The sequence below is a fragment of the Oncorhynchus kisutch genome, linkage group LG15, assembly GCF_002021735.2.
Source record: "Oncorhynchus kisutch isolate 150728-3 linkage group LG15, Okis_V2, whole genome shotgun sequence".
Taxonomy (NCBI): Eukaryota; Metazoa; Chordata; class Actinopteri; order Salmoniformes; family Salmonidae; genus Oncorhynchus; species Oncorhynchus kisutch.
This window is the reverse complement of record NC_034188.2, coordinates 69,764,640-69,780,957: the sequence shown is the minus strand read 5'-3', so window position 1 is coordinate 69,780,957 and position 16,318 is coordinate 69,764,640. Positions and strand designations below refer to the sequence as shown.

Here is a 16,318-nt window from a genome sequence, read left to right as displayed (position 1 = left end):
ACCAGTCCCTCATTGGGGAACATGCCCCTCCTCCCCAGTTTTAAAGCTCATTTCCTGCAATTCCTGCCATGTCTTATGTGTGTTCATGTGATATGTGATTGACTCAAACATCACAACAAAATCAAGAACAAACAAAAAAAGGTGAAAGGGGAACAGTCAGGCTCCCCCTGCCAAGGCTCCCCCTGCCAAGGCTCCCCCTGCCAACCCCTCAGTTTGGGAACCACTGATGTAGTCCAAAAGAGTCATATCAATATCATTTTCAAATTTGCAACATAAACTATTGTCTTTATTGATAATCACAAACGTACTGTGCCTATTCTACTAAAGCCGTATTTTGGAAACATGGCATGAAATACACATAATTATTATCTACAGATCATTTTACAACAGACATTTCCAAGGTACATGTTTTTCATTAGAAAAGGAAACATGTTGACATATTGCCTAGTTACTGTAGGGGATGCTTTGAGCTCTTACTTCAGAAAAGGTGAGTAATTTCCCTGAAACCAGATATACTTTAGTATTAGGAGGAGCAATGATGGCTTATAACGCAGTCGCGTTGTACCCCTTTCCACCCTTGCAATGTTTCCCTTAATAACAGACCATCAGTGTTGCCATAGGGATACAAAAACTCTAGAAGATGTGTTTAAAATGGTGCCTTGGGGTTGCATACAGGAGCTTTTAGTCCAAGTTTGTAATTAGTCTGTCCTGTCTGTCAGGCTGTTTTTTTTCTTTCTTCCATTTCATCATCCTTCCCAAGATACTTCCTTTAACTTCTCTGTCATAGCTAAGAAGGTTAATTGAACCATATCTTTGACCAAATGCATTCTCAGAAAGCCAATATTTCAGATCAGAGAAAATTCCCTTCTTTCAGCTCTTCAGTTACTGATGGTTATGTCTTTTCTTTTGTTTATGGCACATGGATACCTCTACTCTTTGCTAAGCATTGCTATAGGACCAGTGGAACAGTTTCATGCTAACCCTCCAGCAATGTTCCATTTAAATTAACAAAGACACATTGATTGTCCATGTTCCTATTTTGGTCTTGCAAGTTACAAGCATCATCAAGGTATTTTGCAATCTAAAAATAGTCCTTACTTAACACCTCATTCTGACCTCTGTGTAAATTTGAGATAAACACTATCTGGTATGGGCATAATTAAAAATAATGCTACTCCATATCCTGTCCAACAAACCATTTGTATTTTTTTACTCTCCTGTCCAATTCCTCTTTCAATACTATTTTAAAAAAATATCTTCTCTACCTGTCAGAATATCTCTAGACCTTCTCTTTGTCTGCAGTGTCTGCTCTTCCTTTGACTCCCGTCTCCTACCAAGTGTGTTTCATTTTACTAATGCAGAGGTGAAGCCAGCTCAACTAGAAGAACAGAATCTCTCCGAATACACAAGAGGCAACAGAAATAATAAAAACAATGTAGAACCAGGGAGGAATACAAACTCCAGTTGAGAACAAAGAAAATTGAAATCAATGGGAAAATATGCAATTTTCTTTCTCTTTTTTTTTACATAGCAAGATGCAAATCATCCTTTGGGATCGCCCTGCAACGCCTAGCCAAGTAAAACAAATATAGAGGAAAATATAAAATGCAGCTTTTCTAAAAAAGTGGCAAACAATTACACTTACGACATTTTTTGGAAACAGTCAGTTGCTGACATACTGTATTGAACTAGGCACGAGGTAAGACACCCTAAGGCAGTGGTCATATCAGTCGACCTCACTATGTGTTTAAGGCAAATAAGAGGCCACCAGAAGCAGGGAGCAGGATTTTTTTTTTAAGCTAGTCTCATGATGGGGGGTAGTGTCTTGTTTATTCCATATAATAGTAGGGTTTGAATGGGGTGGGAATAGTTGTTCTCTAATGAAGGAAACAGCTGTATTTGTCAGTCTGGCGACACTTGAGGAGCTTGAGGAAGGTCTCCATCTTGTGGGCGTCCTTCTTGAAGCAGCTGAGCAGAGTGTAGTCCCTCAGAACTGACTCCAGCACCTCAGGCTGCAGGGCGTAAGGAGCCACACCCTGCTCATAGTAGGAGGTGGTCAGCATGTCATCGTCCAGCATCTATAGTACACAGCAAGGACAAAACAGAGTAGACAGGGGGATGGGGAGAGAGAGAGAGAGAGAGAGGTGAGATAGATAGATAGAAGAGAAAGAGATGTGTGAAAATGCATTGGGCTAAAGGAGAAAATGCCTAAAAGCTACAAGTATCAGAGTAACTGCTGAAGTACCTTCCTGATGAGGACCACCACTCCTTGCTCCAAGCTAAGGAGTTTTTCTGACACCCATTTGGTCTTTTTGAGTAGAGTGTCGGGGGCGTCATCATAGCGATCCAAGGTGGTTTGCAGGTACACCAATGGCTCAATCCAGGACTGGACCAGAATTAGGACAGAGTGGAGGAGCCACTTGTCCTGCACAACACAGTTTATGTTAAGGAGCACAGTTTGAGTATTGTGACTATTGTGTACTGAACAGTACCGTATATTTGAAAGGATTGATTTGAATTTTTGCTATTGTGCAGTTTTAATACAGTCATGTGACTGGATTCAGCTAAAGCAATTACATATTAAGCTAAAAATAATGACCCTAAAATCACAGAGGGAATAGCTTCAACAGTAAAGTCACCGATATATCTGAAATAAACATTACAGTGTTAAAAGTACAAGGAAAGGGGGTTTCTGTACTCAATTATCATCTCCCTGCTCCAAACTAACAGCGTTGCACTTGTCACTTGTACGTTGTAGAGGAATAATTATAGAGATGCATGTTTGAGCAAGCCAAATCTTCCCACCTGGACCTTTAAATATGTGCTGCTGCGTAGTTTCCAACTCACAGCCTTAGCTGACCTTAAAGCTAAAGAGTTTGAAAAATGTCCCATCCTGAAGCTTTTAAATGTCCTAATGCTGCTCTCTTGTCACGTTACGCTGCTTGTTGGTAAGCGAACGCTCCTGCTATCTGTCTCTCCTTAACTTGTTGAACGGTGTTTTGGCTCACTGGCCCTCAATTTACTGCTTGTTTCTACAGCACCAACTTGTGTTGATCATCTCCTGCTTGTATAGTGTATGTGCAGGCAGAATCCATACAGTGAGCAAGTCCTCTATTTTCTCTCTGGTGTGTGACTCAGCTGTGTGTTGCTTGTGTATTTGCCATTTCACAGGCTGTGCTTGTTTCGGGAGGCGGTGTGCAAGCTAGTAACTTAAACAAAACTTTTAGTAAATGTTTGTCAAGAAGAGAGACACGGAAGCCTAGCTAGCCTGTAATTTCTAAAATAGGTGGCTAACGAATGGTTTCAACGCTGAAGGAGCTTTATTCTGGGGCAATATGGACCATCCAGACTTTCAATGTAGCAACTGTTTGCTCACAGAGGACCACAGAGGCAAAGTGGCTACTCTTAGCAAACAAGAAGCAAACTTACACAAGCTACTGGGGAATCCACATCCACCTACTTTCTCTTTCTCTTCTACTCAAGTAGCTGGATGCCACTCTGACCTGATGGAAGTGTAGCCGCCATGTCATCTCTCCAGACCGACTGTCCGGTAGGCCGCAAGACAGAATGGAGTTAGTAGAATGTTTCTGGATGACTTAGCGGATGTTCCTATTCTTGACCCTGCCAACCAGCCATGGAGGCACGTCACTCTCCGTGGAATTCGAAAGCAGCAGCCTTTTGCAATAGGGGCTTCCTTGGCAGTGGGAAGCCCGGACCGGACACAAACTTCATCCCTGGGGGCTTCCGCTTCAAGATCTGGTTCCAGAGCTACCTGTGCCTTCGTCCCCTGTTCTGACTCCCTCTCCCGTGGCTTCTACGGTAAATGGGGCTTCATTGGTTATGGAAGGCTCGAACCGGGTGCCAAAATTTGCGAGCGTGTGCAAGATTCCACCTCTCACAAGTCCTCGACTGGTCTCCTGAATCACACGAAGCGCAGGAATGGGTGGATTTCTCCTTCCATCTTGCCAGCTGTTGCCTTAGGTCACTCTATGGTAAGAACCATCTCGGTTTCTTGAGCAAAAAACAGGATTTGAATAATTAATTGGGTCTACGCTGGACACCCCACCCCCCCCAAAGAATGAGAAGGCTTATAACACTTCACAAATGGCAACATGACTACTGCAGCTCCTTGGGTGTAACTTCTATAGACAACTTTTGGAAGCAGAGGCTGCACTACAATGGGGATTCTGTCCCCAAAATGTGCTGCAACATGCAACAATTTTTACTGAGTTACAGTTCATATAAGGAAATCAGTGAACTTAAATAAATAAATTAGGCCTTAATATATGAATTTCAAATGACTGAGGAATACAGATATGAAAATGTTGCTCACAAAATATATTTTTGTTGAACCTTTATTTAAATAGGCAAGTCCGTTAAGAACTAATACTTTTTTACAATGATGGCCTACATTTAAAAATATACCTTACAAAAAGGTAGGGGAATGGGTAGCTTTAAAAAATATATATACCTTAAAAAAAGGGTAGGGGAATGGATCAGAAAACCAGTCAGTATCTGGTGTGACGAATTCAGCGAGACACATCTCCTTTGCATAGAGTTGATGAGGCCATTGATTGTGACCTTTGGAATGTTGTCACACTCCTCTTCAATGGCTGTGCGAAGTTGCTGGATATTGCCGGGAACTGGAACACGACATGGGACCGTACATTATCATGCTGAAACATGAGGTGATGGTGGTGGATGAATGGCACAACAATGGACCTCAGGATCTAGTCACAGTATACCTGTGCATTGAAATTGCCATTGATAAAATGCAATTGTGTTCGTTATCCGTAGCTTATGCCTGTCCACACCCAAAACCCACCGCCACCATGGGCCACTCTGTTAACAATGTTGACATCAGCAAACCGCTCGCCCACACGACACCATACACACAGTTGTGAGGTCAGTTGGAATTTCTGCCAAATTCAAAAAAAATTACATTGGAGGCGGCTTATGGTAGAGAAATGAAAGTGCAATTCTCTTGCAACAACTCTGGTGGACATTCGTGCAGTCAGCATGCCAATTGCACACTGCCTCGAAACTTAAGACATTTTTGGCATTGTGCTGTGTGATTTTATTTTTGAGTGGCTCACCTGTGTAATGATCACGCTGTTTAATCAGCTTCTTTATATGCCACACTTTTCAGGTGGATGGATTATCTTGGCAAAGGAGAAATGCTCACTAACAGGGATGTACACAAATTTGTGCAGAAAATTTGAGTTAAATAAGCTTTTTGTGCAAATGGAACATTTCTGGGATCTTTTATTTTAGCTCATGAAACATGGGACCAACACTTTACATAAGGCGTTCAAATTTTTGTTCGGTATATTTATTGTTGCGGTTTACCGCCTCCCAGTCACTTCAGCAGAGGCTCTTGGTATTTTATCTGATAATTTAAAGCCCTCTCTGGTATCTGAACTGGTTGTATTAGGACATATAAATCTTGATTGGCTTACGCGAGCCTCAGATCAGTTTAAGGATATCTGTCTTGAGTTCAACTTGACTTGGCTGATAACAAAACCCACTCGGACTAAAGTAAAAAGAACCTTTACAACTCCTCATTGATTGAGCTCATCCTGACTAACCGTCCCCATAAGTATTTGTCCTAGGCTTGCATTAGAGTAACCAAATTGAAAACTTCTTACCCTCTAATAATTGTGAAGATATATATTTTTTAAATCGCACCCAATTGCAAGCTTTTTTTTCTACTAGCTGCATACCAGACCCTGTTTGGCACTTCCATTTTTACTTCTCTGGCTGAAAAACATGGCCCTTTCAAGCAAACCAAACTAATCCAAGGAACTCCCCTGTACTCTCAGACCTCCTCTTGATAAGAAATCAAGCCTGGGCCAAGGCTAATCAAAATGTCTCGTTAGCTGATTGGCAGCTATTTAGGCAATTGAGAAATAGGTGCACTGCCTCAGGATAAACAGGCCAAATCAAAATTCTTCCTTAGCGCTGTGGCACACTCTGTTATTTATCCCTCTAAATTCTGCAAAATTGTTAATTCACTGTAATTCCTCTGCTTCCCTGACTAAACAAGTAGTTTAATAAGATTTTTGATGATTTTTAGCTGGTTTCCTATTTGAAAGAAATGGAGGTCACACTGGACTTTGCCAGTCAGTTGACTGTTCTTCCCACATACAGCCTCCAGTTGCCTCGATGAACAATCAGTCAACCTCAGGTGACATGGGGAATGGTAGTCAGGGATTTTCTGTTTGGCAACTCAGAAACAGAAGTTCTTGCTGCCTTATTATCCATTGACACCAATAAGTCATTAGGGGCTGATCATTTGGACCCGTCTTTGCTTATTAAAATATGCAGCACCTGTCATTTCAGGCTCAGTAACATTTTTTATTTAACTTAGGTGTTAGGAAATATTCCAAAAGTGTTGAAAGCAGCTTCTGTGCTACCACTCCATAAGGGTGGGGATAGTAGTGATCTCGTTTATTATCGACACATTTCCAGGCTCCCTTGTCTTGCAAAAATATTTTACTCATTGTTCAACGAACAGCTACGTTATTTTCTATCTGTAAATTGTATTTTTGATGTTGGTCAACCTGGATCTGGAAAATTTCAAGAACTATAAAGCGCTATGATGAAACTGGCTCTCATGAGGACTGCCACAGGAAAGGAAGAACCAGCGTTACCTCTGCTGCAGAGGATAAGTTCATTAGCGTTACCAGCACAAATAAATGCTTCACAGAGTTCAAGAGAATACATCTCAACATCAATTGTTCGGAGGAGACTGTAAGAATCAGGCATTCATGGTCGAATTGCTGCAAAGAAACCACTACTAAAGGACACCAATAATAAGAAGAGACTTGTTTGGGCCAAGAAACATGAGCAATGGACATTACACCACCCGATGTCACAGGAAGGCCATAAAGATCATCAAGGACAACAACCACCCGAGCCACTGCCTGTTCACCCCGCTATCATCCAGAAGGCGAGGTCAGTACAGGTGCATCAAAGCAGGGGCCGAGAGACTGAAAAACAGCTTTGATCTCAAGGCCATCAGATTGTTAAACAGCCACCACTAACATTGAGTGGCTGCTGCCAACACACTGACTCAATGGAAAAATGGATGTAAAAACTGTATCACTAGCCACTTTAAACAATGCCACTTAATATAATGTTTACATACCCTACATTACTCATCTCATATGTATATACTGTACTCTATACCATCTACTGCATGTTGCCATCTTTATGTAATACATGTATCACTAGCCACTGCAAACAATGCCACTTTTATATGTTTACATACCCTACATTACTCATCTGATATGTATATACTGTACTCGATACCATCTACTGCATCTTGCCTATGCCGTTCTGTACCATCACTCATTCATATATCTTTATGTACATATTCTTCATCCCTTTACACTTGTGTGTATAAGGTAGTTGTTGTGAAATTGTTAGGTTAGATTACTCGTTTGTTATTTACGACATTGTTGGAACTAGAAGCACAAGCATTTTACTACACTTGCATTAACATCTGCTAACCATGTGTATGTGACAAATAAAATTAGATTTTAAATAAATTTGATTTGATTTGGAAATCTGTCCGTTGGTCTGATGAGTCAAAATGTGCGATTTATCTTCCAACCTCTGTGTCTTTGTGAACGTATGATCTCTGCATGTAAGGGCTATTTGACCAAGAAGGAGAGTGATGGAGTGCTGCAACTGTCACACCCTGATCTTCCCCATTATTCCCAGTGCATTTATAACTGTGTTCTCTGTTTGTATGTTTCCAGTTCGTCTTGTCTCGTCAAGTCTACCAGCGTGTTTTTTCCATGCTCCTGTTTTTCCTAGTCTCTGTTTCTAAGCACTCTCAGTTCCACCCTTTTCTGCCTGCCCTGACACTGAGCTTGCATGCCTGACCATTCAGCCTGCCCTGACCTCGAGCCTGCCTGCTGCCCTGTAACTTTCGGACTCTGACCTGGTTAATTAACTTCTGCCTGTCCTTGATCTGCCCATTACCTGCCCCTTATATTTTATGAATATCAGAGACTCTAACCATCTGCCTCCTGTGTTTGCATCTGGGTCTCGTCCTGTGTCGTTATAGCATCAGATGACCTGGCCTCCACAATCACCCGACCTCAAGCCAAATGAGACGGTTTGGGATGAGTTGGACTGTAGAGTGAAGGAAAAGCAGCCAACAAGTGCTCAGCATATGTGGGAACCCAATGGTCTCTCTGACCAAGTTCCAGAGTTCCTCTGCGGAGATGGGAGAACCTTCCAGGACAACAACCATCTCTGCAGCACTCCACCAATCAGGCCTTTATGGTAGAGTAGCCAGACAGAAGCCATTTCTCAGTAAAATACACATGACAGCCCACTTGGAGTATGCCAAAAGGCACCTAAAAGAGTCTCAGGCCTGAGATCTCTTTGGCCTGAATGCCAAGTGTCACATTTAGAGGAAACCTGGGACCGCTCATCACCTGGCCAATACAATCCCTGCAGTGAAACATGGTGGTGGCAGCATCATGCTGTGGGGATTTTTCAGTGGCAGAGACTGGGAGACTAGTCAGGATCGAGGGAAAAATGAGCGAAGCAAAATACAGAGTGATACTTGATGAAACCTGCTCCAGAGACTGGGGCGAAGGTTCACCTTCCAACCGGACAACATCCCTAATCATACGGCCAAGACAACGCAGAAGTGGCTTTGGGACAACTCATAATGTCCTTGAGTGGCCCAGCCAGAGCCTGGACTTGATCCCGATCTAATATCTCTGGAGAGACCTGAAAATAGCTGTGCAGCAACTCTCCCCATCCAACCTGACAGAGCTTGAGAGGATCTGCAGAGAGGAATGGAAGAAACTCCCCAAGTACAGGTGTGCCAAGCCTGTAGCGTCATACTGAAGAAGACTTGAGGCTGTAATCACTGCCGAAGGTGCTTCAACAAAGTACTGAGTAAAGGGTCTGAATACTTATGTAAATGTAATATTTCAGTTTATTTTATTTTCATACATTTCCCCCAAAAATCTGAAAACTTGTTTTTGCTTTGTCATTATGGGCTATTGTGTGTAGATTGATGAGGGGGACAAAACTACTTAATCAATTTTAGAATAAGGCTGTAACGTAACAAAATGTGGAAGAAATTATGGGGGCTGATTACTTTCCTAATGCACTGTATTCACTTGTATGCAGACGATACAGTGTTGTATTTCATTGCTCCTTCAGGTGGCCAAGTCTTTTCACATTTGAAGTCTGATTTTTAAGCACTGCAGATGTCACTATTGAATCTAAAGTTAGTCCTAAATGCAACCAACAAAATGCATGCTTTTTTTCTAGGTCCCATAACCCAGATTTACATGAATGTGTAATGACTAGTTTGAACGGTACACAATATGAGCAATTTCCTTTGTACAAGTATCTTGTTATCTGGCTTTATGACACACTGTCATTTTAAAACATGTCACTGAGCTGCTGAAAAAGATGAAGTTCAAAGGGATATCATCTACTGTATATGCATGCAGCAGCATCTACACTTAGATGTTGTTTTCCATTGTGTCCTTAAGTTGATTACTGATGATGGTTATAGAACTTGGCTTGGGCCACTTTGTATGTAAGGAGAGAGCAGCAATTTCTTGTGTTCATCTACAAAGCACTCCTGCATAAACGTCTTATGTGTCTGTCATCATTAATTAAATTTAGACTTACAAGTGACCAAATCCGGTCTTTATGTGGAACAACTTACAGAGCCCTCGGAAATGAAATGTTCTGGTCCACCTTGGTGAGTTCAGAGTAATGATCGGAGACCTCTATGTTGATAAATGTGTCTGTTTTTCGTAATATGTTTTGTAATTTTGTATATTGTATGTGTTTGATGTATTTAAGCACGGCTCATCTGTAAAAGAGATCCTAGTCTCAGTATGACTGCCCTGTCAAAATAAAGGTAAACAAATATATATATATATACATATATACATAAATAATAATACAAATAATAATAATAATAATGGTGGTAGCAAGGGACATTTTCAAGACTTCTCAAGAATAATTAGGCCTAACTTATGTTTAATCGGCCAAAACAATACACCACAGAAGATGGCACTACAGAGACAGAAGACTCACTCATACGTTAAGTGACCATAACTATAAAGCGACACATTGTTTCTATGCACCACCAATGCTGTTTTGTGAGTTGGGGATACTCACACAGGCAGATGTGTGTGTGGTGTGTGGTGTGTGGTGTGTGGTGTGTGGTGTGTGGTGTGTGGTGTGTGGTGTGTGGTGTGTGTGTGTGTGGAGTTCCACAATCATACACACAATCATAGAAGGAAGACATCTCAATCAGCAGAAATTAAGACAAAAGTCCAAACAAATACAAAGAGAGAGCTAGAGAGAGAGAGAGAGAGAGAGAGAGAGAGAGAGAGAGAAAACAGTTGAGCGTCCAGCTCCCATCTGCTTACCGAGATCTGCTGGATTTCGCTTTTGGAGCCCGGGATGGGGAAGGCCTTGGTGGCGCATGTGTATCCTGCCTGGTTCCTCTGGGAGCGCATAGGGAAAGGGACAAACATCTCCTCCTATGTAGCAAACAGACAGGGAACAAGGAACAACATGGAAGATAAATACAGACTCATGCTCTGCTAACCCCAGCCAATAGAGACGAGCCGTCTGTCAACTGAGCTACAAGCAGAGCGGCTGGAGTTTTCTTCAACATATTCTCATCTGTTGGCCTCATGCAGTGTCTTTCCAATAATGAGAAGATACATGATGTTCCCATTTCAAAGGCGATGCTGGTTCTGTACTCTCATATGGAAGGGAATCGTATAGGCTTTCCTGCTACTGAAAACCACAATATGAATGCACAGCACAGCATATCCTTATCAGCATTGTCTTGATTTTGTACCTTCCATAAATCATTATTTGTCTGAGGAGAGTTGGGAACCTACTTTGAAGCTATAACGTGCTGGTTATATTGGTGGAGCATATAGCAAAAGGATTGGTAGGGTATATGCAGCATTTCCATAGGACTTCCCCAAAACACAGGGCACATACACTACCGTTCAAAAGTTTGGGGTCACTTAGAAATTTCCTCGTATTTGAAAGAAAAGCACATTTTTGTCCATTAAAATAACATCAAATTGATAAGAAATACAGTGTCGACATGGTTAATGTTGTAAATGACTATTGTAGCTGGAAACGGCTGATGTTTTATGGAATATCTAGGATATAGGCATACAGAGGCCCATTATCAGCAACCACCACTCCTGTGTTCCAATGGCACGTTGTGTTAACTAATTCACGTTTATAATTTTTAAAAGGCTAATTGATCATTAGAAAACCCTTTGCAATTATGTTAGCAAAGCTGAAATTGCCAAGACACTGAAGATCTCGTACAACGCTTTATACTACTCCCTTCTTAAAACAGCGCAAACTAGCCCTAACCAGAATAGAACGAGTGGAAGGCCACGGTGCACAACTGAGCAAGAGGACAGTCACATTAGAGTTTCTAGTTTGAGAAACAGATGCCTTACAAGTCCTCAACTGGCAGCTTCGTTAAGTAGTACCCACAAAACACCAGTCTCAATGACAACAGTGAAGAGGCAACTCCGAGATGCTGGCCTAGGCAGAGTTGCGAAGAAAAAGCGCTATCTCAGACTGGCCAATAAAAAGAAAATATTAAGATGGGCAAAAGAATATACATAAATCATAATAATAATAATAATAATGGTGGTAGCAAGGGACATTTTCAAGACTTCTCAAGAATAATTAGGCCTAACTTATGTTTAATCGGCCAAAACAATACACCACAGAAGATGGCACTACAGAGACAGAAGACTCACTCATACGTTAAGTGACCATAACTATAAAGCGACACATTGTTTCTATGCATCACCAATGCTGTTTCGTGATTTGGGGATACACACACAGGCAGATGTGTGTGTGTGTGTGTGTGTGTGTGTGGAGTTCCACAATCATACACACAATCATAGAAGGAAGACATCTCAATTGGCAGAAAGGCCAGCAACCCGGAGTCACCTCTTCACTGTTGACGTTGAGACTGGTGTTTTACGGGTAGTATTTAATGAAGCTGCCAGTTGAGGACTTGTAAGGCATCTGTTTCTCAAACTAGGCACTCTAATGTACTTGTCCTCTTGCTCAGTTGTGCACTGGAGCCTCCCACTCCTTTTTCTATTCTGGTTAGAGCCAGTTTGCGCTGTTCTTTGAAGGGAGTAGTATACAGCATTGTATGAGATCTTCAGTGTCTTGTCAATTTCTCGCATGGAATAGCCTTCCTTTCTCAGAACAAGAATAGACTGACAAGTTTCAGAAGAAAGTTCTTGTTTCTGGCCATTTTGAGACTGTAATCGAACCCACAAAAGCTGATGTTCCAGACACTCAACTAGTCTAAAGAAAGACAGTTTTATTGCTTCTTTAATCAGCTCAACCGTTTTCAACTGTGCTAACATAATTGCAAAAGGGTTTTCTAATGATCAGTTTGACTTTTAAAATTATAAACTTGGATTAGCTAACACAACGTGCCATTGGATCACGGGAGTGATGGATACTGAAAATGGGCCTCCATACGCCTATTTACAGTGCGGAGAACAAGTATTTGATACACTGACGATTTTGCAGGTTTTCCTACTTACAAAGCATGTAGAGGTCTGTCATTTTTATCAGAGGTACACTTCAACTGTGAGAGACGGAATCTAAAACAAAAATCCTGAAATTCATATCGTATGATTTTTAAGTAATTAATTTGCATTTTTTTGCATGACATAAGAATTTGATCACCTACCAACCAGTAAGAATTCCGGCTCTCACAGACCAGTTTTTTTTCTTTAAGAACCCCTCCTGACTCCACTCATTACCTGTATTAACTGCACCTGTTTGAACTCTTTACATGTATAAAAGAAACCTGTCCACACACTCAATCAATCAGACTCCCACCTCTCCACAATGGCCAAGACCAGAGAGCTGTGTAAGGACATCAGGGATAAAATTGTAGACCTTCACAAGGCTGGTATGGGCTACAGGACAATAGGCAAGCAGCTTGGTGAGAAGGCAATAACTGTTGGCGCAATTTTTTGAAAATGGAAGAAGTTCAAGATGACAGTCAATCACCCTTGGTCTCGGGCTCCATGCAAGATCTCACCTCATGGGGCATCAATGATCATGAGGAAGGTGAGGGATCAGCCCAGAACTACACGGCAGGACCTGGTCAATGACCTGAAGAGAGCTGGGACCACAGTCTCAAAGAAAACCATTAGTAACACACTACGCCGTCATGGATTAAAATCCTGCAGCGCACTCAAGGTCCCCCTGTTCAAGCCAGCGTATGTCCAGGCCCGTCTGAAGTTTGCCAATGACCATCTGGATGATCCAGAGGAGGAATGGGAGAAGGCAATGTGGTCTGATGAGACAAAAATAGAGCTTTTTGGTCTAAACTCCACTCGCCGTGTTTGGAGTAAGAAGAAGGATGAGTACAACCCCAAGAACACCATCCCAACGGTGAAGCATGGAGGTGGAAACATCATTCTTTTGGGATGCTTTTCTGCAAAGGGGACAAAACAACTGCACCGTATTGAGGGGAGGATGGGGCCATGTATCGCAAGATCTTGGCCAACAACCTCCTGCCCTCAGTAAGAGCATTGAAGATGGGTCGTGGCTGGGTCTTTCAGCATGACAACGACCCGAAACACACAGCCAGGGCAACTAAGGAGTGGCTCCGTAAGAAGCATCTCAAGGTCCTGGAGTGGCCTAGCCAGTCTCCAGACCTGAACCCAATAGAAAATCTTTGGAGGAAGCTGAAAGTCCGTATTGCCCAGCGACAGCCCCGAAACCTGAAGGATCTGGAGAAGGTCTGTATGGAGGAGTGGGCCAAAATCCCTGCTGCAGTGTGTGTAAACCTGGTCAAGAACTACAGGAAACGTATGATCTCTGTACTTGCAAACAAAGGTTTCTGTACCAAATATTAAGTTCTGCTTTTCCGATGTATCAAATACTTATGTCATGCAATAAAATGCAAATAAATTACTTAAAAATCATACAATGTGATTTTCTGGATTGTTGTTGTAGATTCCGTCTCTCACAGTTGAAGTATACCTGTGATAAATATTACAGACCTCTACATGCTTTGTAAGTAGGAAAACCTGCAAAATCAGCAGTGTATCAAATACTTGTTCTCCCCACTGTAGATATTCCTTTAAAAATCTGCCGTTTACAGCTACAATAGTCATTTACAACATTAACAATGTCTACACTGTATTTCTGATCAATTTGATGTTATTTTAATAGACAATTAGATTTCCTTTCAAAAACATTGACATTTCTAAGTGACCCCAAACTTTTGAACGGTATTGTATACTGTGAAACACTAAGCTCTCCAGCTGCACACAGATATGAATGACCACATTTCTTCAGTGGGTACTCTTAGAGGAGGTACGTTGGAAATGTCGGAAGTATGTAGGAGTGTGGTACTCACAAACAGAGTGCAGGACTCCTCAGAGACACGGTAGATGAGCTCGGCGTGTTGGATGACCCGGTCCAGTAGTTTCTCCTTGGAGATGGAGGCACATAGTATGATGCTGCCCTGCTCGTCCTTACACTCCAGAGGGACACCCAAGGACACCAGACAGGGCCAGAGTAGCACTGCCCATACAACACTCTGCATGACTGAGTAGAGACACACACACACACACACACACACACACACACACACACACACACACACACACACACACACACACACACACACACACACACAAGAAATAGCCACAACCAATATAGCTATACAATTAGCCAGCAATGTCTATAGTTATTTTCTCTAACTGCACTACCAACAATAAACCTACAGATAGCAAAGGCTGCGTCCAATATCGTTCTAGTAATTTTATTGTACTTCCCGCACCGACAGAGATGGCCGCCTCTCTTTGCGTTCCTAGGAAACTATGCAGTATTTTGTTTTATACTACTGCATTGTCGGAACTAGAAGCACAAGCATTTCGCTACACTCGCATTAACATCTGCTAACCATGTGTATGTGACAAATAACATTTGATTTGATTAAATTGCTCATAAAATGATTGATCATCTCGCACATTCTCTCTGAAGGGGGTATAAACTACCTTGCATCATGTTCATTCTGTCAGGACAGTTGTCTTCCTACTAGCATCTTTTACGGCACCAGGGACCTTTATATGGATTCAACAGGCCATAAATGAGGCAAAAGGATGAAGGGTTCTTACGTAGGTTTTTGGTAAGGGGATATGTTCTGACCCGTCCAACATAATCTGATCACTATGGATTGTATTCAGATAGGAGAGGACCTTACAGGTTTCAGAGACTTTGCCTGGTGTATTTGTTCACTGTTGACCATTGTTGAGAGATTCCTTCAAAATGCTCCCATATGCCTGAGGATACACCATAATACATCAATTTACTGTGTACTATATACTGTGGTAAAGGAGATGGTGTCTGAAAACTCTAAACCTGGAAATAATTGTTTTCTATTCTGGTGAAGAAACCCTGGTGAGAACCAGTCAGTCTCCCCCAGCAGCCGGAGCTGCCCATCTGACAGTAATAACTCTCTGTTTGGTTGTCATTGGCAGCACACATTTAGAGCATGGATAATTCTTCATAAAACTAATCCCCTTTGAAATAAAGCCAGGGTAGGTGGGCGTAGTACTTCATTAAATCCGGCATATTGCAATTTTGTCTCTGATTACTGAGTGTCCTACATATTACGGTCCCCCAAACCCACACCATTAAATGTGTTAATCCAATCTGAGAATTATAAGTGATGTGTCCTGTCTGTCGATTGGAAAATGAAACCCCCTTAGTTGGCATCATGCACATTTCAGTGGAACCAATTTCTCTGATCTTAGAAAGAGTGAGAGAGAAAGAGGCTGTAAAGCATTTTGGGATTTTTAAGAGAATTCATTTTATGAAATTAACTGCATCACCAAAAATTGACAGGGTACAAAAAATAGAGCTATTCAAAATGTAGACCAAAATTGTGCTATTAATATAATTTCTTTATAAATTTTTAGGGCTGTTAAAAATCAATAATAGCAAATTCTGAATTTGCCTCAAATTAAGCTGTAATTTAAGATTTTTCTTACCAAAACATTACAAGAAAATAAATGTCTTGATGTTCTCTGAAATAACGGTGAGAAAAATTTGGTAAATTGAGAAAGCACACTTTCTGTTACCTCAGTGTCAACTTGTTTTCACATTGCATTATTCTTTTTAGCTGTATAGATTATGTATTTGGGATGTTGGCAGTGTATTTTGAATGAGGTCTGCTTTAAAAACAATAATTGTTCATTTGTTTTTTAGAGGCTTAATCTCC

The 16,318-nt window shown here is 41.5% G+C and overlaps 1 protein-coding gene across 1 annotated transcript; it reads right to left on the bottom strand.

Annotated features, from left to right (window-relative positions):
* Nucleotides 1-732: 732 nt before the first annotated feature.
* Nucleotides 733-15,146, bottom strand: smtla (somatolactin alpha). Its single transcript, XM_031791009.1, has 5 exons — nt 15,093-15,146; nt 14,450-14,640; nt 10,428-10,541; nt 2,246-2,425; nt 733-2,078 (listed from the first exon to the last, which is right to left on the bottom strand). Exons 1-5 carry the CDS (start codon nt 15,106-15,108, stop codon nt 1,878-1,880), a joined length of 702 nt encoding a protein of 233 aa, XP_031646869.1. The 5' UTR covers nt 15,109-15,146; the 3' UTR covers nt 733-1,877.
* Between the last annotated feature and the right edge of the window lie 1,172 nt (nt 15,147-16,318).

Coding starts and splice junctions, on each gene's coding strand:
- smtla (XM_031791009.1), bottom strand. Junction 10,542..14,449: donor AGGAGTCCTGCACTCTGTTT/GTGAGTACCACA, acceptor TTTGCTACATAG/GAGGAGATGTTTGTCCCTTT. Junction 2,079..2,245: donor TGGTGGTCCTCATCAGGAAG/GTACTTCAGCAG, acceptor TGTGTACTATAG/ATGCTGGACGATGACATGCT.